Genomic DNA, 24,361 nt, shown 5'->3' with positions numbered 1-24,361 from the left:
GCTCAGCCAGTGAGCGGCCAGTCTGTATATGGGATCCGAACCCTCGGCGGGAGCGCCGCTGTGCTCTCAAGCAGCGCACTGTAGCAGTGCACCACCGGGCCAGCCCCCCCCCCACCAAGTTTTAATCCCCACTCCGGTAGCCAAATGAGTCAGCCATCTAGCCCGAGCTTGCAGACTTCTACTGACAGCGAGCTCGACACTGTCTAAAGCAGTACATTCCCACTTGTTTAGAAAATTCATCTTTCTATCTGACCAGCCAGTTCCCTAAGGTCATTGTCAAGGTCAAAGCAAATGAAAAAGTGAAAACAAGATTCTGAAGAACAACTTCTCATAATCATGTTTAACTTATTCACTCCTTCCATGGTGGGCGCTAGAGGCCCAGCTCTGTGCCAGGTGACAAGGGGAGACAGAAGACTATAATAAGGCTTTGTCCCCCTGCTCACAGCCAAGCTGGGGACAAGCCCTGTGCCAAAGGAAGTGAAATGACAATGGGTAAAGAGCTGAGAGCAGGGGAGGTCCCTGTGGGCTGGGGTGGTCAGGACAGGCCACCTGGAAGGGATGAGGACGGGGAGCTGAGCCGAGCTTAGGAGGAAGGCACCGACGCGGAGAGGCAGCGGCCAGGCGGGAAGCTCAAGCCCGAGCAAGTTCAAAATAAGAACAGAGTGTGACGAGGCCATGACCAGCCCACGTGGCACCTTTGTGCAAGTAGAAAAAGGCACTCCTACCCTAGGGCACATCTATCTACTGGAAAACTGTTCTAATATACCAACGTTTGAAACCTAGACATTTGGTTGCCATCTTCCACGGAACTGTTATAATAAACAAACAAATGCGTACAAATGCGTGAGCTCAACCCCCTTTTGCTGTCTACGTGGCTTCACATAGTGGCATTGATTTTGTTTTTTTATCTCTACACAGTTACCAAGGGGGCCTGGTGGAGGAGTTCTGGAACAAAGGGCTCCGGGCAGTGGCAAAAAATCAGCAAGGAGTCACGACAGGTGAGCTCTAGTGCCAGTCCGGCCAGGGGCAGGGCGACAGCATGGGGTGGGGGAGCAGCAGGACCAAACCTCCTAAAGTCAAGTCAGCCCTTCGGGAAGTCTGCTGCTCTGGGATCTTACCCATCTCTTCCTCCTGCAGAGTCTTTTCACGGCCCTCTCATCATCCTATCAGGCTCATCCTGGGCGGGGTGTGGGGCAGCCATTGCTCACTTTATTGATGGGACCAGTGAGGTCAGAAGAGAAACCATGTGCAGGGGCTCTCACAGCTGCGGAGAGGCAGGCCTGGGGCCCCGATCGCCCTCTCTGAAGCTTGCAGAGGGAGAGAGAGAAGAAAATCTCCATCCCTAAGGGTGAGCAGCGGCTCCACCTCAGCTANACCATGTGCAGGGGCTCTCACAGCTGCGGAGAGGCAGGCCTGGGGCCCCGATCGCCCTCTCCGATCGCCCTCTCCGAAGCTTGGAGAGGGAGAGAGAGAAGAAAATCTCCATCCCTAAGGGTGAGCAGCGGCTCCACCTCAGCTAGGGCCAGGAAGGAACCCACAGCACAGCTCCAATTCCTTCATGTTACTGCAGGGGAGGTGAGGCACAGATGCTGAGAATGCTGTGGCAGGTGGAACATTCTGGGCCTGGGATTATTCCTAGAATCTCAGAGCTGGAGGGAGGGCCTTAAATATTAGGTTGCATGGCCCAACCCCCTGCCAAGTTTTTGTTTTGGCAGTGGCAAAAAATCAGCAAGGAGTCACGACAGGTGAGCTCTAGTGCCAGTCCGGCCAGGGGCAGGGCGACAGCATGGGGTGGGGGAGCAGCAGGACCAAACCTCCTAAAGTCAAGTCAGCCCTTCGGGAAGTCTGCTGCTCTGGGATCTTACCCATCTCTTCCTCCTGCAGAGTCTTTTCACGGCCCTCTCATCATCCTATCAGGCTCATCCTGGGCGGGGTGTGGGGCAGCCATTGCTCACTTTATTGATGGGACCAGTGAGGTCAGAAGAGAAACCATGTGCAGGGGCTCTCACAGCTGCGGAGAGGCAGGCCTGGGGCCCCGATCGCCCTCTCCGATCGCCCTCTCCGAAGCTTGGAGAGGGAGAGAGAGAAGAAAATCTCCATCCCTAAGGGTGAGCAGCGGCTCCACCTCAGCTAGGGCCAGGAAGGAACCCACAGCACAGCTCCAATTCCTTCATGTTACTGCAGGGGAGGTGAGGCACAGAGAGGGGCAGTGACTCGCCCAAGGCCACACAGCAACTTAGTGGCCAAACTGGCGCTCTCTTGCCCAGTTCTGGTCAGACACTGAGGGGGAAGCAAGTCCATCCTTCATCTCTCAGAGCAGAAAGTACAGCACCATCCTCTCGCCTCCCACCTGATGACTGAGGCTCACCAACCAGGGCCTTCCTGGGAGGAATCTCGGGGTGGCTGGGGACGTGGAAGGATGAGGCCCCGGCTCAGTGTGACTTGGCAATGGACTTCCCTTGACAAATGGTGCATGTCACCCAGCAGGCCAGGCTTCCTCCTGACACAGCGCAGCCCGGGGGCAGCTCCAAAAGACGACTTTGGGGAAAAGGAAGTGGCTGTAATAGCTGATGGTAAAAGAAGCCTTCATCCACCAATGAATGGATAAACGAAAAGTGGTATAGCCATACGGTGGATTATTATTCGACATAAAAAGGAATGAAGCACTGATAGAGACGACTTTGGGGAAAAGGAAGTGGCTGTAATAGCTGATGGTAAAAGAGCCTTCATCCACCAATGAATGGATAAATGAAAAGTGGTATAGCCATACGGTGGATTATTATTCGACATAAAAAGGAATGAAGCACTGATACATACTGCGATGTGGATGAACCTTCAAACATGCTGAGTGAAGGAAGCCAGACACAAAAGGCCACATACTGTGTGATTCAGTTTATATGAAATATTCAGAATAGTTAAACTCTTAGAAACATAAAGCAGATGAGTAGTTGGCAGGGGCTGGGGTGAAGGGGAACGTGGAGTGAATGCTAACGGGTGTGGGGTCTCCTCTGGAGGTGATGAAAGTGCTTTGGAACTAGGTAGAGGTGATGGCTGCACAACACTGTATGAACTAAATGCCACTGAACTGTACATTTTAAAGAGTTATGTTATGAGAATTTAGCTTCTAAAGCAGCAGCAGGAGGGAAGGGAAGAGAGTGGGGGAGGGGAGAGTAGCAGCTGTCCACACCGCCCTTGCTTCGAGGCTCCTGTCTAGACAGCAAGCTACGGGTCAGCTTCCTCCTCTCCCAGGGAAAGAGCTGGGGCTGCCTGGGCCTTTTCACATCCCAGGGAAGGGGCCAACATCCCAGGGCCTGCAGTGGGTGCTGCTGTGGGGGCCTGGCCTTGGCCGGGAGGCCTGGAGAACTAAAGCAGTCTCAGGAAGAAGAGCAGCAGGCTTCCCTGGTTCCAAGTGGCCAGCTGGGCCTGGTCTCAGCCAAGGGCAAGGCTGCACTTTGGAAAAATCGTTTGCACAATTCTCCATCTGGATTCCAAAGGCTCTGTTTGTTCATGGTGCTGCAGGGCCACGTGGAAGCGTGATGACCCAGCCTGACCTAGAATACCAGGGCCCAGGAAGCCTTGCAGGCATCCACTCACACCTGAGGCCTCTGCAGAGACCCCACCCCACCCCCTGCCACCGCCACCAGCCTGCCTGACTGAGGGGACCCACTTTCACTACTTTGAGAAGCATTTGTCTCACTGTGGAATAGCTTGGCCTGTTTGAACAGATATCCTCAAATTGAGCCCAAACCAGCCTCCAACCCCTTCTTTAGGCCTGGCTCCCTCCTCTGGGGCCCACACAGAACAAGGTAGCCCATCTTCCTGAAGCAGCCCTCAGAGCTCTGGGCAAAGGCCGAGCAGAGGACTGCTCCCACCCAGGGGCCTGCATCTGGTCCCGCCTGTCATTCCTGCAGGCCCTGGGCAGGTTTCCACACATCTCCAGGCCTCAGTTTCCCAACTCATAAAATGTCCTACCCTCCTTCCAGGGCTATCTTAAGGCTCAGTTGAGACGAGGGGTTGAATATTGCTCAGGGCCAAGCAAAAACCTCCAGGGCAGCAGGAGCTCTTTGGGTCTGATCTTTCTGGAATTTGCCTGTGAAATAAATAACGCCCACTCGCTAAGTCCTAGAAGGCTTGCAGTGACCTCCCACCCTTGGCCCATGGCTGAGCCCCTCGGTATTGACCAAGAAAGAAGGGGCCAGACCTGAAGGGGTGACATTTATTTCTCCGAGGTGAGGAGGGAACGCCAGTCGTCCTGGGTCTGTGGTCACAGGTATTGTTCCATCAGACCTTTTCTTTCTCAATTCCTGGCCCTGGCCCTAGTATTTTCCCCAGAGAAAATACTGTGGCCAGAGACCTGACTAGGAGCCCAGAGCCCTGGGCCTGGTTTTGGCCATGTCTGGCCTCCTCGTCTGTGCAGTATTTTCGGCAGGCAAACATGCGGGCCTGGTCCACTGCTGAGGGACATCACGCTCTCCCCACCCTTCCCATTAGGTGCCCCAATCACTGTGAAGGGCACAAACACTCCACACCTTTCTACCCTTTGGGGTGGGGGACCTCTAAGAGACCGTTCTAGCACCGAGGCTCTGATGCTTGGTTCTCCTGGGCCCTCTGTGTGACCATGGAAACCAGCACTCACTCGCTGGGCCGCCTCGTCCTGAGGCCCCTGGGCACCAGCTTCTCCACTCGCGCTGGGCAGGGAGCGCTGGGGAGGCACGTCTCCCCTGTTACTCCACTGCCTGTCTCCTCTTTGATGAGGTCCAAGGTAAGGGAACCAGCCATTCTCCCCCAGCCCCTGCAGACCCAGCCTTCTCTGCTGAGCCTTGGGAAGCCCCCACCCCTCCCCAGTTTGGGGGTGTATGTGGGGAGCTCTGAGGCTGCGATTCCTTTGCACAGGGCCTTGTCTGTTTCAGGTGGTTTGTCTCCAGCAGTGACAGGAAGGGAATGCCAAATTAACACTGGGTAATAAATTCTGCAAAAGCCAATAAAACCAAAGCAGAGGGATAGAGGGGAACAACCGCAGCAACTGATTAAACATTTTTGTTGGCAGTCACACACACACGGCACATTTTCCAAGGTTTGCATCAAGGAGACATCTGGCCATGGCCCATGTGTTTGTGGGAGGGAATCCCTGCAAGCAGAGACTGCAGGCCAGGGAGGGAAGGACCCTCATAGGGGCACTAAGCTGGGGAGCAGGCACTCTGCTCTGGGAGGCCAGGCCCTCAAGGACAATGGTCTCGGTGAGCTGGTTGGGACACTTCCCAGGAAGGCAGTGTTGGGATCTGCCCCCACAGTCTGAGCCTCAGGCCCAGGCTTGCTGGCCAACTCCATGGGCTGCAGGAGCCGAGGAGGCCTGGGGAAGAGAATGTTCTCTGCTTGGAATGCCTGCTGCCCAGACTCACACCCCGCACCCAGACTCAGGATTCTGGACTTGAGGCTCGAGGCCCAGCCCTCCCGATTTGGGGGGAGAGAGAGAGAGCAGAGCCATCAGATAGGCCAGAGCTGGCCCACAGGAAGACCCGGGCCTCTTGACTCCTTGGTTCCCTGCTCACGCCACAACCTACGCTCTATCTCTGCCCTGGCCGTTCCTCCCCCTCAGCATCCTTTCTCCCTTCAAGGCCCCACTGTGCTCTGGGACCCACAGTCCCCTGTACCTGCAGTGTAGCAGTTCACGTGAGCTCTGTGTGCACGTGCGTTCCCAATAGGCCCTGTGCCTCACTCATTTCTGTCTCCCTCCGACCCCATTTGCTGCACCGCACCAAAAGGCTCCACTGGGGCTCTGCATGGTCTCATGCGTAGCTATGGCGGGGGGGGCAGGGGCACAGGGTGGAGTGGGACAATGGCCCACTTGGGCCATCCTCAGCATTGTTAGGAGGAGCTGGTTTTCCACATGAAACTCTCCCATCCTTCAATGACCACCAACAGCCCATGGGATAAAGCCCAGCCTTCTCAGTCCTGCTGGGAGGCCCTGGCTGCAGCAGCCCCAGGCCAATGCCCCCCCAAATGCAGGCCAGAGTATCCCTGTGCCAGCCCGGGAACTGCTCAGAGGAAGTGGCACTCACCCCCATGTAAAAATAGAGTGTGCTGGGATCTGGGTTTCCCAAACATTTCTGTGCCCACACTGGGCTGCTCAGCTCCTACACTAAAACTCAGCAGCCGGGGAGCCTCTAGTTAGCTCTTTCCTCTCACTTTGCAGATGGAAATATAGACATGGTCTTTATCAGCCCATTCCAGCAACACTGAAGGACAGCCACGCTCCCTGACCCACCACTCCAGAAATATACTCCTTTGCTCACATTGAGGGGGCGCATCTCTCAGCCTAGTCAGACCCTGTGTCCCCTGCAGGACCAGGTCAAGTCTACCGCCCAGCCCTGTGACCCCATCTTCTCTGCCCTCTGCATGCCTCAGCCCTGAGGGTCAGGTGGACTGTGGGCCCAGGCTCCCCACCTCCAGGCTCCCTGGCTTCAGCCTGGCCTTCTACCTGCTCCTTACTGGCCATACCAGCCATTCGCTGTCCCTCAACTATGTCACACTTGGTCTCACCTTCACAAACGTCATCATCCACCCCTCACCTGGACAATACCAGCTCATCCTCTGAAATTCCACTCAGGTGTTACCTGTTTGGGCCAAACCTCCCTGGCTGGGCCGACAGCTGTTCCTCCATGTATCTGTGGGCCCCCCCACCCCCGCCCCGTGCCACCTCCCAGCACAGAACTCGGCTCCCCATATCGCATCTCTTTCTTTGCAGCCTCAAGGGCTAGCAGAGGGCCTGATACCAGGAGATATTTACAGAAGCAAAGCTTGCTTTTCTCAGAACAGGAGATTCCCTAAAGAGGAGGTTAGAGGGCCCGAGTCTTTACCTACCTCTGAGAAGAACACGGATAGAATGACCAGACTGATCCAGTGAATGACGCCAGCAAACTGGAATGCGCTGGAAACTGCAACAAATAAGGGCCAATTTTAGGAGCAAGGAATTAGGTGCACTGCTAGAAAGGGCTTCGTAGCATCAAGGCAGACCTCTGGGACCCCAGAGCCTGCTCACACGAACATTTAGACCTGGTGGAAATCAGGTCGGAGAACAAGGGCAGCTTTAAGTGGTGTCTGCGATGGAGACGGCAGGAGGTCTGTGGGCCAGCGCTGCTGTTCTCCTTTCCTCCAGCCCCAGGGGGCCGCCTCCTTCTCCCCCACCGGCTGCCTCTCTGAGCTCCTGCTTCGTCCTTGGTGGGCTTTGTGCTGTTGCCAGTCTCCAGGAGAGGAGCTCTCCGGAGGGGCTTATGAAGACCTCGTGGCTTTCAGGCCTGGGTAGACAGCGCCAGTGCAGTCTGGACGGGCTTTCAGAAATCCACACCACAATTCACCCCAAAGTGCTGTGTATGGTTAGTGGGACTCAGGGTGAGCTTACACTGACTTTTCATCCTGAAAACTCTGAGCGGCAGAGATGGTGGTGTCGGCCACGGTGTTTCGGAAAGAAGGCTGGAGCAATGACTGGGAGAGGGGGCTGGATATGGGGAGGGGGTCTCAGCCTCCCCACCCAAAAGTGGCAGAGCCGGTGGGCTGGGGTCTGCTAAACTTCCAAGTTGCTCCACTTGCCTTCCAGGTGAGTGGGGACAGCTGTCAGCCACTGAACACCTCCACACCATCTTCTACCAGTCAATCCTTGGAGTTAAGACACTATCTTGGGAAGCTCTTTTAAAATACAGGAAGCCACGACCAGCTTCCAAACCCTAGCATGGCATCATTTATCAACTGTGAGGCCAAGGGCAGGGTGCTGGGGCTCCGGACAAGGGTCGGGTGATCTCTGATGGAGAGTGGGTGGGAGGGATGCTCCCCAGGGGGTAGGCCTAAAAGAGATACTGGCAGACACCCTGGGACTGGCCTGCATGGCACCCTGTTCAGAATCCTCTGGGGGCCAGAGGGAAATACCCAGTGCCTTGGGCAGGGGGGGTAGGTGGGTGGGGGCTGGCCTGAAAGAGAGTAACCCACAGCCTCTCCCGATGCTCTGGAATCTGCAAACCCTGGGGGTAAAACCAGGTCATAGAGCACATCTGAGGGGAAGAGGCTGCAATACCAGGTTCCAGGTGGGAGACTCTGAGGTCTCCTGGCTTTGGGCCAACATGACCCTTAGAAGATGAGCCCCGGAGACCTCACGGATTCTTTACCATCCAAGGCCACGTGAATACCAGTGGGAACCAAGAGGCTGGGGCCCGTGCGACTCCGCAAAGACCTACAGATGATTCTGAAAACATAAAATCTCTCCCCATTATTTCTGAAATGAATTCCTGTGCCTTTTTTTACGGTTTGCTTTAGAAGAGCAATAAATCTTTGATTGTCCGTTTTATGGAATTTAAGATGCCTTTTATGAGCTGCTATTGGATCTCCCACCAAAATCAATCTCCCGGATACTTAATTTTAAGCAAAATTCCAGTGTCGGCTGGGCTCTCAGTTCTACTCAATGCCTTGTCACAACCTGAGCAGCCGAGGGCCCTGAGCACCCTCCATCACAGGGAGAGAGAGCCTCCGTTACGGGCAGGTCTCGTAAAACGCAGACAGTACGGATGAGTGGGAGGGAAAGTATACAACATGGTTTCATTGGAGACAGGTTGACTGTAAAACCAGGACCGGTCACTTTACGCTGGAAGATACTTTAATTGGAACCAAGGGGCCGCCAGGTGCGTAACATCCAACTAGGCTTACCAGGCAAAAGCTGTTCTGAGCTCACTGTCATCTTCTCCTAGAGAGCAGAGAAAGCTGATGTGACTTGGAGGGAGCTTTGACAGATCCTGAGTACAGAGGATCCAGAAAAGGAATCGGGGGCGTCTGAGAAAACGAGCCCAAGATGACCAAATGGGTCTGGGGACAGCCGAACCTACAGTCCTGGATTTTGCCAGTAGCAGGAAAGGAAATCTCTCCGGGGCCAATCATTTCACCGTTTTATCTGTACTTGAATGATCCACCTTCTGAATCAGGGACATATGGGGAACCAGGAGCTCTACTAGAAACCAATCACTCACCCAAAGCCAAGAGTCCAGACTCTGGTGCACCAAACAGAGGTCTGCAAGGGTGGGGGGTAGGAGCAGGCCCTCCACTCTGACAGTCATGCTGCCACGGGACATCCAGGACAGAAGAGAGAGCAGACAAGCCTCCTGCTGCCATATGCATCAGGCTCCCGTGAACGAGAAACTAGGACAAACGCCAGGAGGACCTACGGTGGGAAGAGAACTGGCCGACCAGTTTGAGTGATCTGGTGGCTTGGAGTCCCAGCTCCAATGCCTCTTCCTTAGGGCACATCTCTCACTTCTCCAAATCCTAATTTGCCCGTGAACGAGAAACTAGGACAAACGCCAGGAGGACCTACGGTGGGAAGAGAACTGGCCGACCAGTTTGAGTGATCTGGTGGCTTGAAGTCCCAGCTCCAATGCCTCTTCCTTAGGGCACATCTCTCACTTCTCCAAATCCTAATTTGCCTTGTGTATAAAATGGGGTCATATTAGTCTTACCCATCTCCTAGGATTGCTGTTAGGGTCAAATGTATGGAAAAGTGCTTTCGAAACTGTCACGGTATCTGTAAATAACACTGCAAACTTACAGCTGTATAAAAATGCAAGGAATCTTATCACCACTGTGGTTGCTGTCATTATTCGTTTCTACAGGGTGAAATGCCTCCATAAATGGGAATTTGCTTTAAGCTACGGAAAATTCCAAACTGAAAAATTCTAAATGGGAACAATAATTTAAAAAAAATGCATACAGGGGTCCCCAACTTTTTTTTTTTTTTATCTCATCAGTTTCCGATCATGGAATGCTGGGGAGGGGGACTGAAGAGGCCACATTGGGCAGAGAGGGGGAAACTGAGGCTGTGGGTGAGAGAGAGAGATGCTGCCAGATGCACTTCCTCTCCTGCAGTATTCCCCAGGAGCCACAGGGCCAGGGCGTGGCAGCGGCATCATCATTGGGCTGGGGGCAGATCACACTCTGCTGGTTGGGGACCCCTGGTGTGCAAATACACACTGAATATTGACATCATACGTATTTGCATATGTATCTCTCTTGCTACTCACACTGGAGAAGCTTTATATCTATTAGAAGTTCCAGAGTCAGGAGAATCACCACCAATATTACACAGGCTACCAGGAAACTGTTGAGACTTGCACTGAGCAAAAATACCTGCCACACGGCTGCTCTCTTCCCACAGCACGGCTTCAGCCAGTGAGACCTGTGGGGACAAAAGTGGGGAGAGGGGGCTGAGAGCAGGAGGGGACAAGGGGGGAGATCCCGGCCACGGCCCTGCTCTCAAACCCACCAGTGTCATTCTTCCTGGGCTCTACTTGGCTTTATGCTTCCCGAGAAAGCACAGCCTTCCTCCAGCGGCCACTGGGTAGAGCCACAGAGAGTAAAACGCCTCACTGAGAGATGGAGCTGGGTTTACGTGCTGACCACGGCAACTCGTGGCATCTCTCTGTACTTGTCTCCCCATCTTTAAGATGGCGTGACACCAACTTCTGGTAGGTTAGTAGAGTCTGCCTATGTGGAACTGCTACGTGACAATGAGCTGTTACTGTTATACTTCTGTGTATCTCAGAACCGAACACAGGCTCTGGCATTTAGGAGAATCTCAATTTGCCTTTAAGAAATGCTTGGGCCGGCCCGGTGGCGCACTCGGTGGAGTGTGGCGCTTGGGAGTGTGGCGGCGCTCCCGCCGAGGGTTCGGATCCCATATGGAGACTGGTCCGCTCACTGGTTGAGCGCGGTGTGGGCGCGACACCGAGGGTTGCGATCCCGTTACCGGTCACGAAAAAAGACAAAAAGGAAAAAAAAAAAAAAAAGAAATGCTCAATGAATTAGTGAGCAGATTTTCCATTTTTTAGCCATAAAAAGGAATATTTGAACTAGATTCCTGTTTTCAACGTAGGTTGTATGAAACATTGGTTCCACAGAATGTTAATACTGTTACATGATTTAAAAAGGTTTCCACGATTGAGTAAGTTTTGGAAAATTCAGGTCAAACAATGTTAAATGGATATTTTTCCTTGTGGGACACTTCAGTGACTTTATTGTGCTACTGCACAACACCATGCTCCGAAAAGGATTGCAGTATCGGTGTTTCCCAAACTTGTTGAGCCATGGCACCCCTTTGTCACAGAGCAACTGGCAGGACTAGCAGCATTTCATGGACTGTCTTTTGGGAAACCCCCGACTTGCACATTCAAAGACAGAGGTGAGACCACTGAGGACGGAATCTTTTCTGATTATGTTTGGAAGTGGGGAGGGGCCACAGACTCTCAGAGAGGGGTGGGTCCCTCAGGGCATCTGATCCACTCCCCCCAGAAACATGAGAGGGGGCATCTTTGAGGGGCATGGGGAGCACGGGGCTGGGGTGCTGAGATCAAACCTGCTGAGGAAGAATTAGGCACCCTGAAGTGACCGAGACAGCATCCGCTGGGAGTCCTGACTTCTGGCTCTGCCTTCAGCCACCCTGGGACCATGTGCAAAGGGACTTCACAACTCTGGGCCTCCACCTCCCCATTTGTAGAATGGGGATAATACTCCTTAACTCACAGGGTTACTGAAAGTTAAATGAGAGAATGTATCTGACCTGTAAAGCACATGTAGCTGAAATGGACTGATGATGACGATGACGATGATCATGATGATGATAAGATATCTGCTGTCCCAAACATCAGGCCATCACCCCCTGTCCTCCCAGGGGGAGCCAGTCTGCTGAAGCCTGCAGCGAGGAGGACAAGTGCCCACCTCCTGGAGATCCCCAGGGTGTCACGGGGCTGGGAGGGGGGCTCTACTCTGAGGTGCTCCCTTGTCCCTGAAGGAATAATGCAACTGCTTCGAGGTGGAGATTTCTTTCTCACAGTCCATCCAGGGAAAGCTTGAAGGAGGTCCCAGCTGTTGGAAGGCAGGACAAAGCTCAAAGATCTTCAAGAAACCTGGCAGGAAACTGGGTTTATTCAAGTCTTTCTGGATATTTTCTAGTACCTGTGGGAATGACATAGGTGCCCTGTCCTTGGCTCTATGAGGAATGAAAAGACAGGGGTTCAGTCCCCAGATTCAGAAGCTGGTCCCAAGAAGAGAGGTAGGAGGATTTCAACAGGTGATGGAGGAAGAGGAGGAGGTCACTTTGGAGGGGGGTGGGGGTTGATGTGAGCCCTGACATGGTCCAAGAGCATGGGATGAGGGATGAGGAAACCAGCCAGGTCAGCAGAGAGGGTTTCTCATTATGGGACAATCAGAAAACAGAAGAAGCCAGGTCAGTGTGGCCAGATTGTGAAGGCCCTTGATGAAAGCCTTCATTGCCTACTGCAGACAGATTTCGAAGCCCACTGCAGACACTTCCTCCCACTTTCTTGCAGGCTCGCATGGGCTGATCCACAAGCAAGAAGCTACGGGGTAAACCCCAAACTGAAACCATGTGGTGCTCAGTAGGGTTGCCAGATAAAACATAGGACATCCACTTAAACTTGAATTGCAGATTAAAAACCGAACAATTTTTTTTAGTATAAGTATGTCCCAAATATTGCATAGGATATAGTTATACTAAAAAATGATGTGTTGTCTCTTTGAAATCCAAATTTAACGGGGCATCGTCTATCCTTATTTGCTAAATCTGATAAAGTCAGAGCAGAGGGTTCTCGAGGAGGCCTGGTAAGGGCAGCTGTGATTTGGTCAGAGAAATGCACAAGAACCCTGGAACACAGGTGAGAAGCCAGGTGAGCCGACCCAAAGGAAAGCCCATGAGAACGCTGCCTGTCTCAGAGGGGCTGGAGGGAAGGCCCCGTGCTCAGGTGGACAGCCTCGTCACTGCCTGGCTGGAGGCCCACAGAAGCCTAAGGCTGCTGCCTACAGGAGTGATCAGCCGATTAGTGATTTTTGATATTAAAGACCCTCTGAATTTTAAGATATCTTTGGCTATCATTACTTGGCTGCCCTTCTCATCTCCTGATCCGTCCGTCGGTCTCACCTACCCACCCCCCCCACTACTTTTCCCACAACGTGACACGCCTGCCCGCCCTTCCCGCCCTATTTTCATCTTTCACACCTCTTGTCCCAAGTTCGCGCCCAGCCTCCATCCAAGCCGCCTCAGCACTTTTGGAAGTTTTCTTCTCCCCTCCTGCCGCACAGCTGCAAGCACTGTCTTTTCCAGGGCCCAAGGAAACCCAGCTCCAATTCCACATTTTCCCTAAAACCCAGTCCAATGTCTGTGGTCCCTAAAACTGATGCCATCTCACTGTCATTTGAAATTTGAGCCAAGCACCTTCTGGCAGTTATAAATGAAAAAGGCAGCTGTGCGGGCTGTCTGCCCGGGACGGTGTCCCGTCTGAGTGGCCAGCAGGAAGCCTCACCTTCAAGTTCCATGGAAGGAGCCGGAAAGGAACCTCTGCACCTTTGGTCACCTCCTGAGTATAGGGTGCACCCTTAAGAGAATGCTCCTTCTGCCCCAAGATGGGAATCCCAAAGGGCGAAGGGAATGAAACAAAGCATTTCATTCAGTATCAGAACAAGTATTGCTGTATATTCAGTTCCCCAGTAACAGGACACTCAAATCTCGACCTGCTTCCATGGAGGGAAAAGCCACTTCGTATTGCTATTTAAAATGTTAAAATGTTAAGGCTGGCTGGTTAGCTCACTTGGTTAGAGTCGTGGTGCTGATAACACCAAGCTCAAGTGTTTGGACCCCGGTACCCACCAGCTGCCAAAAAAAAAAAAAAAAAAAAAAAAAAAAAAACTGAATGTTGACTTTCCTTTTTTTTTTGTTGGAAAAATTTACTAGCCAGGCTGGAGGTGGTTACTGGAGTGGAGGGAGGCGGTAGGTGCCAAGTGTGGTGGGGCCAAGCCTGAGCATCGTAGCAGGGAAGAGAGGCAGGCAGGTGCTTGGAGTCCCCTGTGGTCTAAAGGTGGCTGATAGCGGGCCTGGCCCTGCTTCCAGTGCATACTCAGGGAAGGGCCAGGGAGAGGACCAGGCAGAAGGCACGATTCAGAAACAGGCAGGGGAAGATCTGGAAGCCAAGTGAATGCTGAACACCCACTAGTGCTCCATAGGCACTGATCAAAATAGGCAGACGCTAATTCAGTGAGTGTAGGGCAGGGCCGAAACTCTATTTCTAATCAGCTCCCAGTTGATGCTGACGCTGCTGGGCCACGGAGCCTGCTGAGTGTCATGGGGCCTGGAATGTGGTTCTCAGTCTTGACTGCACATTGGAACCACCTGAGGAGACTGCAAAACACAGAGGCCTGGGTCCATCCCAGAGGTTGTGGTTTAAGTGGTCTGGTGTGTGGCCTGGACACTGGGACTTTTAAAGTTCTCTTGCTGGTTCCTGGTGCAGCCTGGATTGGCAACTACCGACTGGATGCATACCCCACCCCCACCCCACCCCTCTCTGCCCCAGGCAGCCAGTCCTCACCTGCTCCTATAGCCCCTGGCTACCATGTTTCCTTGACCGGTGCTCTTCCCTCTGGCTGCTTCAGTTGAGTCCACCCCCATGCATATTGTCCTGGGGTCACAGGGGGAAGGGGTTCACATAAAGGGGGCCTGCACGAACCCACTCCCAGACCCCAGGTGATTTGGGTGAGAGCTGCTGTTTTAGGTGGTCTAGCAAGAGGTGACAGGTATCTCAGAAGGTGAACAGGGCACAGCAAAAGGAGTTTGGGAGCAGAAGAGAGGAGACAGTGAAGGCAAGTAGGGGCGACTAGCCCCAGGGGTGGGGAGCGCCAGCCCAGTATGAGCCAACCGTGAAGCAGACAGACTGTGTTTCTGTGGGTGAGGGTGCATCCAAATAGTCCTGGGGTTTGAGCTCCTATTCGAAGAGCAGAGACAGGGGTCAGGGCTGTACTACTGGTGTAGAACCACGGACCCCAGGGCTCCAGGACAGAGCCTTTGAGGGGTGGGGGGTTGGGAGGCTGGGCTGAAGCTGCAGACTTTCCAGCTGACTCTGTATCTGGAAATCCCAAGTTGCTAGTAAAATTTCTTCTGAAATTCAGATGACTCAGACATTCCTAGGAGAGTGTGTTTTAGCAGCAAAACAGAATGTGTCCAGTTTCAAAAGATCCCTGTTCCATCCCTTCATCATCCAGCCCTTCAAGGCACTGGGCCAGTTCAAGGTGGTGTTATCTCTGGAATCGCCACCAGAGGGCAGGCGTCTCCCAATTTCCTATCTAGGTGCAGCAACAGCGAGGGGACAGCTAGCTCCAGGGGGCTGGCTTAGCCTGGCAAAGTCTGCAAATACCAACAACCAGATGGCATTTCTTAGCAGGTGGGCGAGTATTCTACTGTGAGGTAGTCACTCCTGAGGCCTCAGAGAAATCTTGGGGCTGGAGGGGAGGCTGGGTATCTTTGCTGATTCCGCTTTATATTCTTAGATGTTTGGATACAAGTTTGAGAGAATAAATTCTAGAATATGAAAATAAACTTCGTTAAATCTCCAAAGAATCCTTCACGGGAGGTAAAGCCATGGGAGTAGTCTCGAAGGAGATGGGTCAGGTCACTGCTCCATCAGGCAGTGTTCCCATGACTGGCACTGAAACAGCCCTGTTCTGGAGGTCTAGAAGGAGGTGGCTCAGGTCACTGCTCCATCAGGCAGTGTTCCCATGACTGGCACTGAAACAGCCCTGTTCTGGAAGGTGAACGGAACCATGTGGTGCCAAGAAGCAGAACGTCAGGCTTGTTCCTGGGGGCCTGTCCTCTCTCACTCCACGGTTCACTGTGCAATCAGGCTGCTGTGGCTGCCAGGCTGGCTGTGGCTGGGAGGATGCATGAGGGGGGCAGGGGAGCGGCTGCACTGATTCTCCTGGGGTGGAAGTTGGGGAGTGTCTAGAGCAAGGGGACTGTGGAGACCCTCGAATTGTCCTGAGGTGCTCACAGGCAGTGGAGAACCATGGCGCCCACAGAGGAGTAGACCACAGAAAACCTATTGCCCTGGAGGCAGCCAGACCAGATGGCCCTGTCAGCCCTACACTGAGATTTTCATCCATCAAGTCCCCAAGAAAAGTAGCTGAGGGAGTGAGTCAGGGTGAGACTAGAAGCCGTCCTCTAGCAGCAGCCAGAATGAAGCCCCAGCACTGGCCTTCCCCACCCTGCCATAACTCTGACCTTGGGGAGGCACTGCTAGACCAGTGGCCTAGAACCTTCTGGGGTACAGAGCTCTCCAACAATTGATGGAAGTGAGGGTCCTACACCCAAAGAATGCACAAAAGCACAACACCGTGCATAAGATTTCAAGGGGTGCACAAACTCCTTGAATCTCACTGATGGCTCATCTAAGGATACCTGCACTCCAGGTTAAAACCCTGAGATTGGGTGGTTTGAGGCCCCCTCCTGGCCCCATATGCTCCAGTTCTGTGATGCTGAACACATGAGATCTGGGTGTCACCGCCGGAGGTGGTGGCAGAACATCCTGCGGCCCTACTTTTCTTACTGTACTTATTCCAGATGATTAAAATATTGTTAGGGAAAGAGGATGACTAAAATCTAACTTCTATCATTGACCTGGTCTTTATTTTTTATTGATTTAACAAACTCTTAGAAGATATTTACTATGCAACAGGAGATGTTCTGAGCACTTTACAAATGTTAACACATCAAGTTGTTTTAAAAGTTAAGTCCTTTAACTTTTTTCTCTGATGACATGGTAGGGAAAGCCAGACTTTTCCATCTGTTTGGTTTTTGGTGGCAATTCACGGCCCCACCATTGACTAAATGCTGAGTGCGATCTTTGAGCCTTAGTTTCCTAATTCCCAACATGGAGATGTCTGCCTTTGCAGGGTTGTTGTGAAGATTTAAAATATTAGAAATAATGTCTGTAAAGCCCATAACACGTTGCTTACGAAACATATCAACTATGATGATTATTTAGATATGTGGGCATTAGAAAGGGGATTAATTATGTAAATATAGGAAGTTTCAACATTCATTCCATTCCACATCTAGTTATTATGCACCCACTAAATGCCAGGCACTGTACTGGGTGCTGGGCACAGGAGCGAGGACAGGGCCTCCATTGTTGCAGAGCCTACAGCCTTGTAAGTAAACTCTGACAATGCAACGAGCTCCTAGTCCTAGGCTACTCTAAAAAGGAAAAACAAAAGGAGAAAAAAAAAAGCAGGAGAGAGAAATGAGCTCCCATGTAATGACTTCTCCAAAGACACATATTCTGGACCTGTAAGAATCATCAACTTAGTGACCACAGGGACACCATTTTACTGAATATCTGAAGTGGTTCATGGGGCCTCTTTATCACTCTCCCAGGGAGAACCAGAACAACAGGAAAAGCACTGTCAAGCTTCCCCTTCGTTCCCTGTACCCATTCCAAGAGGCAAGCCACAGCGGCACACACAGACCTAGAAATATGGGCACATAAACACACTTCAATAAACAAGAACTTCCACTTTGGAGGGGAGAGGTGACTCTCCCAGACCTGTGAGGTACTAAATAAATTGAAGTTTCCATGCAGGCAGTTTCAGTTCTGCAATCAGAGCTAAAGGTTAGCCCCACTGCCTCGGGGAGTAGGCGGGACGCGGGTTGTGTGCAGCCAGGGTCACCAGAGTCTGACATTTGTTTGTCCTAGAATCTCAGATTTCTTGCATCTTTGGAAACTCCAGCTCTGGAAAAGACAGCAGGGTGTGGTGGCAAGGGCTCAGGGCCAGGAGGCAGGAGCTGTCTCTCCATTTGGCAAGCCACATAACCGTCCTCTGGGGGTACAAAGGCCAACACACACTTAGGGCAGCCAAGGGCATTGTCCACACATCTTGGAAGGGCTGCCACGTAGGTAGGATGTGGTCAATGAGTGGTTTCCCAGATCCTTGAAAGGGGTTCAAGCTTGACTTAGGGGAGGGAATGGGGTGCTGTGGACCAAGTACCCACAAGGCTCCTTCCCATCCTGAAGTCCTCAGTTCAGGAACTGGCCACAAGTCTGAGAATCTTCTTTGTGCTGTGCTTTGCAGGCAGGGCTGCCTGGGTTAGGTCAGCTTCCTAACCGGGTGGGAACCAGTCAGCCACAGTTTTCAGGCACACCCCACTTCTCCCCAGCCCAGCTCCCTCTGGGTTTGCTGTGTTTGGCAAATCCTGGATCGGCCATGCTCCCTCTTCTTCTATCTGGCCAAAGTCTGGATCCCAGGTGCTTCCACAGATGACTGGGGCCCCCTCCCCATCCCAGACGCCATAAATTCAGCTCACTCTTCCGGGGAATCTGGCCTTACACTTCAACTCTCGTCCCCTCACTCCAGGCAGCGCAGACGGCACCCCACCCCCAGGTGGTCAGAGGCGCTCTGCCGCCATCTAGTGGTCGCTCGTGGCCGTGCACCCTGCGCCCTGAAAGTAGGTGGGGATGGGTGGATATTTTGTTGAGAAAATAATCTGAGAATTTATTGCCTTCTTAATGAATGAAAATCCTTGGGGTTCCTGGACTACAGGAAAGGTGGCTAACCTGTGCTTACCAGGATAATTTTTTTTTTTTTTTGTCTTTTGTCTTTTTCCGTGTCCGGCAACGGATTGCAACCCTCGTCTTCTTAATGAATGAAAATCCTTGGGGTTCCTGGACTACAGGAAAGGTGGCTAACCTGTGCTTACCAGGATAAATTTTTGATCTGAATTAAACCTTTATTCCCTGGTTGGGTCATCAAAAACCTTCCTGGAAGCCCAAACCTACTAAAAACATAAAGGGAATCAGGGGTCACAAGGTCAGCTTGGGGTCCAGGGACAGCTGGTATGCCAGAGGAAGGGGTGGCATTTTATTATATGCAAATCTCACTCACATCAAGAAAGTAGATAAATAAAGCTCCTTTTTTCTCTCCTTGGGGGAAAAATGACACAAAAGACTGCATAAGCCGTGTGATACAGAACTGCAGACGCTGCACTCATATGGCCATGGCAGGGATGAATCTAACTTTTAACCCTGAACCCCCAAAGGCTTTTCCTTCTTCTAACAGGATGCTAAAATCTTACCAAGTGAAGCTGGTATGTTCTGAGGCAAATCTGATTGACTTCTTTTAAAACGACTTTGTGGAGGGGGCGTGGAATTAGCAGGGATCTTACCAAGTGAAGCTGGTATGTTCTGAGGCAAATCTGATGGACTTCTTTTAAAATGACTTTGTGGAGGGGGCGTGGAATTAGCAGGGACGCTAAGGGATGGGCCAGCCACAGATCATGGCTTTGACCCCTGAGGTATGAGAAGCCTGGTCCCTCCCTTGTGGCTATTCCTCAACTCCACATAGACCCAGGGGCCAGCTCCCAACTCTCTCCAGATGGAACTGGGCTTCTTCTTCTTCTTTTATCTTAATGCAGCCCTACCCATTCACTCACTCACTCATTGAATCAATCAACATCCCTCTGTTCCAGGCTCAAAGGATCTGATACCTGCCCTGAGGGAGCACCTGGTCCAGTACTNTCTTCTTAATGAATGAAAATCCTTGGGGTTCCTGGACTACAGGAAAGGTGGCTAACCTGTGCTTACCAGGATAAATTTTTGATCTGAATTAAACCTTTATTCCCTGGTTGGGTCATCAAAAACCTTCCTGGAAGCCCAAACCTACTAAAAACATAAAGGGAATCAGGGGTCACAAGGTCAGCTTGGGGTCCAGGGACAGCTGGTATGCCAGAGGAAGGGGTGGCATTTTATTATATGCAAATCTCACTCACATCAAGAAAGTAGATAAATAAAGCTCCTTTTTTCTCTCCTTGGGGGAAAAATGACACAAAAGACTGCATAAGCCGTGTGATACAGAACTGCAGACGCTGCACTCATATGGCCATGGCAGGGATGAATCTAACTTTTAACCCTGAACCCCCAAAGGCTTTTCCTTCTTCTAACAGGATGCTAAAATCTTACCAAGTGAAGCTGGTATGTTCTGAGGCAAATCTGATTGACTTCTTTTAAAACGACTTTGTGGAGGGGGCGTGGAATTAGCAGGGATGCTAAGGGATGGGCCAGCCACAGATCATGGCTTTGACCCCTGAGGTATGAGAAGCCTGGTCCCTCCCTTGTGGCTATTCCTCAACTCCACATAGACCCAGGGGCCAGCTCCCAACTCTCTCCAGATGGAACTGGGCTTCTTCTTCTTCTTTTATCTTAATGCAGCCCTACCCATTCACTCACTCACTCATTGAATCAATCAACACCCCTCTGTTCCAGGCTCAAAGGATCTGATACCTGCCCTGAGGGAGCACCTGGTCCAGTACTTGAGACAGACTCAGGAAGAGAGGAGGAAAGCCCAGTGTCACTCCTGGATGCGGTGACAGAGGTAGGCAAAGGGCTCTGGGTGCACTGAGGTGGGGTGGGGGGACAGAAGAGCTTCTGGAGGATATGGTCTTTAAGGTAGACAGGACAGGAAGAGAGAAGGGTATTTTGGGCTATGGCTTAGTAGGTCCCTATCCCTCCCTCTTTTTGCTCCCAGCCTTTGCTTGCTGGCACATCTAAAATTATTGCAGTCCTTATTTAGAGATGCTTGCTATATTGGGTCTGTCTTATTTTTCTAACCTGACATCTCAAAAAATATCCCTGTGCCCCCATTATGTTTTCTTCCTCTGGCAGTGAAGTTCTGGCAAAAATTTGTCATTGGTATCATCTCCAAGTAATAATATCCCTTTATACCCACCCAAGACCCAAACTTCCTCTAAACTTCTCCTGTCTGGGAGTCCAGCCCTGACCTCTCAGGTTGAAACTTTTAGAACTCTAAGATAGAAAAAAATTACCATGATAAATGCTAAATATCTTTCATTTCTTACTTTATTTTAATTTTTGACAGGCTATCCCACCCACTCTTCCATGACCCTCTCTGCATCCTATTTTTACCAAAAAGATGGGGTGCACTGCCTCCTTATATGACCACGGAGTCTCATTTGTAAACTGGGGATGATGACTCTTGCCTTGCACCTCCCTTTCTTCACACATATGCATCACCATCTTCTCTCTTCCTGGGCTGCAGGCTTTCTAGGGTAAAGACTCTGGCTTCTCTGGATTTTCCCTCTTTTGTGACCTCTTGTCTTTCCCAGACCTTGAAACCCAACCAGGCCTTCAATGTACTCTAGTCTGTTAAGAGAAAGCAGAACTTCTAGTCTGTGCCATGAGTTAGCCTCCTACAAAGTCAGTGTTTCTCTTCCAAAGGTAGATGGTTGGTTCACTGAGAAGCAATTCTGCACCTCACTTTCCCACCACTGAATGGGGTGGTGTCCAATGCTAAAGAATGAGGACAAGGAATAGGGGCTCTTGGTACAGGCAAACACAAAGCCCCAGCATTGTCCACCAGGACAATGGACACAGGTCAAATTGCATTGGAGGGAAAGAATCAAGATGGCCAAATTATTGAAGAAACAGTCCAAGAGGGCAGATCTTTCTCAAACCAAACAATGCCTAGAAAGGCTGAATGAAATTAAGATCTAATTTGGGACTGAAGGCTATAACTGGAGACTTGGCTCTCTTAAAGGCTGTGGTGCATTGTGGGTGACTCTCCTATAGCCATACTACCCCTGCCCCACTGGGGTAACAGCAATGTATTTTGCAAAATAATACCATTTAAGGAGTAGGTCAGATTGGACTATGGACTTTCCCGTATCCCTTGCCATGTGACCCAATTCTAGCCAATGAGACATAAGGGGAGAGCTGCTGGAGGATTCTGGGAAAGTTCTTTGTTGCTCTCTAAAGAGAATGACGGGCAGCCATTCTTGCTTGCCAGACATGAATGAGAAGGATGTAGCCTGATCACCCCAGACAGCTCCCTCACCAACCATGAACGGAGCCTCCCAGCGTCAGAGTGAAGCTAACACTGCTGACAGCAGAGTGCAGAGATGAAAGGAGTCTGGTTCTTGTTGACACTGATGAGTCTCTGGACTAACCTCAAAGCTGCCCTAGCTCTGGACTCCACGTGACATGGGCCAATGAGTTTGAGATGGGTTTTCTGTTACACACAATCCAAAGCAGCTGGCCGGTCATGTCATCGATCCTTTGTGAGAAGAACGGCGTAGTGAAGAGATGTTAAGGCGGTCGAAATGTACAGGACTTGGAGTCAACAGAACAGGAGCCTGAGGGAGAAGGGACTGAGCTGGTCTCAGGTGATCGATACAGCAGGGCACTGTGGCTGACTCAGCTGGGGCTCAGACTTGCTGAGACACCTCCTCTATCCCCGTTCTGCCCCTCCCCTGAGTGACTGTTTGCCTCTGTGGACATGCAAGGAGGTTACTGTGTTATTACTTTTGAAGGAGGGAGGGAAAGGAAGATGGTGTAGCCGACAGGATGTGCCAGTGCAGCCCCCCGATTGAACTGGAGACCTGGGTGTAGAGGGGTAAAGGCCAGAAGCACACAGGACCAGGGCTGTGGTCGTGAGCAGTGCATATACAGCATGGTGCAGAATCACGGTGGGGGAGCTTTTCCTCCTCACCCTGCATAGAGCCCATCCATATGTGCTCTTGGCTTCTGAAGCCCCTGTCCTTGGGGCTAGCATTCCCATAATGGACACCATCGGCAGCAGTGGCTTCATGGGCACTGGACGTGGATGAGAGGGAGCCAGAGCAAGGGAGGAGGAGGAACACAGATTCCAGTGGTAACTGTGGCTGACTGCCAGGCTTCATGTAGCTTTGGGGTGTCTTGGAAATCACTGGCTCCTACTGAGGCAGGAAGGAGGGTTAGGGTCACTGTAAAAGAGCCTAGATGCACATGTGGCTCATTTTGGTAGTAATGGGCTGGTGGGGGAAGACAACGTCTAGGTTCCACCAGATGGGGTCGTAGAAAATACATTTTGGGAAAAGACAGTTCAGTTTGTGGCATGCTAGGTTTGAGACGGCCAGGACGGACAGATCGGTTGTGGCTCCTCAGGCTGCATTTGAGTGCTGTCTCTGAAAAGGTTATTTTTAGCAATGACTTGGGTGGAGACAAGAGCATTTCTCTTCTCAAATATGCAGCCAACCCAGAGGCAGATGGATAGATAATTCCTAGACACCTCAGGATTCTGAAGTGTGTTTGGGATCCCTTTGAAGTCATCCAGACAGTGGTTAGATACATGTCAGGAGTATGAGAAAGAGATTTGGGATAGAGACATGACTTTGAACTTTATCACTTGAAGGGTATCAAGTTATGAAAATGGATGAAATTACCCATGTGTAGAATTAGCAGATCGAAAGTGGCCAAAGACAGAAAATGAAGAACCTCAACATTTAGGAACATGTAGAGAAAAAGCTACTTTTTTTTTTTTTTGGCGGCCGGCCACTACAGGATCTTAAACGCTTGACCTTGGTATTATAACACTGTGTTCTAACCCACTGAGCTAACCAGCCAGACCCAAGAAAAAACAATTTTTAGGGGCTGTTGGGTTAACTCAGTGGGTTAGAGCACAGCCTCCTAGCACCAAGGTCATGGGTTCGGATCCCTGTACAGGCTGTTCACCAAAAAAGAAAAAGAAAAGAAAAAACAATCTTTAAAGGGCCTTGAAGGAACAGCCAGAGGAGGAAGAAGAAAATCAGGAGAGAGTGGGTCTAGGCAGACACAGGGAGACCATTTCAAGAGGGAGGGAGTGGGTGCCGCTAAAGATCCTAGCAACACCAGCGAGGAGGTTGATGCCCTTGAGGAGACGGGTGCCAGACTGCAGGAGATGCAGAAGTGAACGGAAGGGGCACAGGGGAGATGAAGCTTTCAGGAAGTTTGCAAAGAGGAAGAGAGAGACGGTAGCGGAGTCAGGGAGGATGAGAGAGACTGGAACGTGTGATGAGACTGGGTGGGAGTGTAATTGATGGTGCAAGGTTCCTTGGCGGGGTGTGGGGGTGTGGGTAGCACTCAGGAGATGGGGAGGGCCCCAGAGGGAGGAAGGGGGTGCAGCCCATCCTCGACTGTTGCTGCTTTCGCAGGGAAGGAGGAGAGAAGGTCATCTGCTGAGGGCAAAAGCGGACTTGAGGAAAATGGAAGTGATCAGAAGTAGCCCCTGGGGACTAGCCAGGAGCACACAGGAGGACTGGCAGGCAAAGCCAAAAATCAAGTTGTCTGGGGAGGCCCCGGTCTATACAGTTGTCTGATTTTCCTCCCTGAGCCCTCAGCAGCCTGAGTGTAGACAGGCAGATGGCAGACAGCACCGCAGTGTGGGCTCTGCCAGGCAGCTCTACTGCAAGGACAAAGGGCTGCCAGGCACGTGGAGGAGCTTGACCAGGATGTGTGACTCGCCCACGTTACGGTGACTGCTCCTTCTTACTCACCTCACAGGGCTCTCATGGACAACGGGGGAAATGGACTTGAAAGCACGTCAATCCACTCAGGCCCATTAGAATGGCTACTATTAAAAAAATGGAAAATAGGGGCCGGCCCGGTGGTGCACTGGATAGTGCGCCGCTTGGGAAGCGCGGCGGTGCTCCCGCCTGAGGGTTCGGATCCCACATACAGACCGG

General features: G+C 51.7%; 1 protein-coding gene across 1 annotated transcript in view; it reads right to left on the bottom strand.

The window, feature by feature from the left end:
• LOC103590690 (chromosome unknown open reading frame, human C15orf27) overlaps window positions 1-24,361 on the bottom strand; it is a 76,083-nt gene that overhangs the window by 43,741 nt on the left and 7,981 nt on the right. Inside the window, exons 3-4 of the mRNA XM_008572986.1 lie at window positions 10,056-10,210; window positions 6,862-6,935 (exon numbers count right to left, since the gene is read on the bottom strand). Of these exons, the coding sequence (XP_008571208.1) occupies window positions 6,862-6,935; window positions 10,056-10,210 (229 nt within the window). The remainder of the gene's footprint in view (window positions 1-6,861; window positions 6,936-10,055; window positions 10,211-24,361) is intronic.

The sequence above is a fragment of the Galeopterus variegatus genome, unplaced genomic scaffold, assembly GCF_000696425.1.
Source record: "Galeopterus variegatus unplaced genomic scaffold, G_variegatus-3.0.2 Scaffold860, whole genome shotgun sequence".
In the NCBI taxonomy this organism is placed as follows: domain Eukaryota; kingdom Metazoa; phylum Chordata; class Mammalia; order Dermoptera; family Cynocephalidae; genus Galeopterus; species Galeopterus variegatus.
The sequence above is the reverse complement of the archived record's forward strand: the minus strand, read 5'-3'. Positions and strand labels throughout refer to the sequence as shown.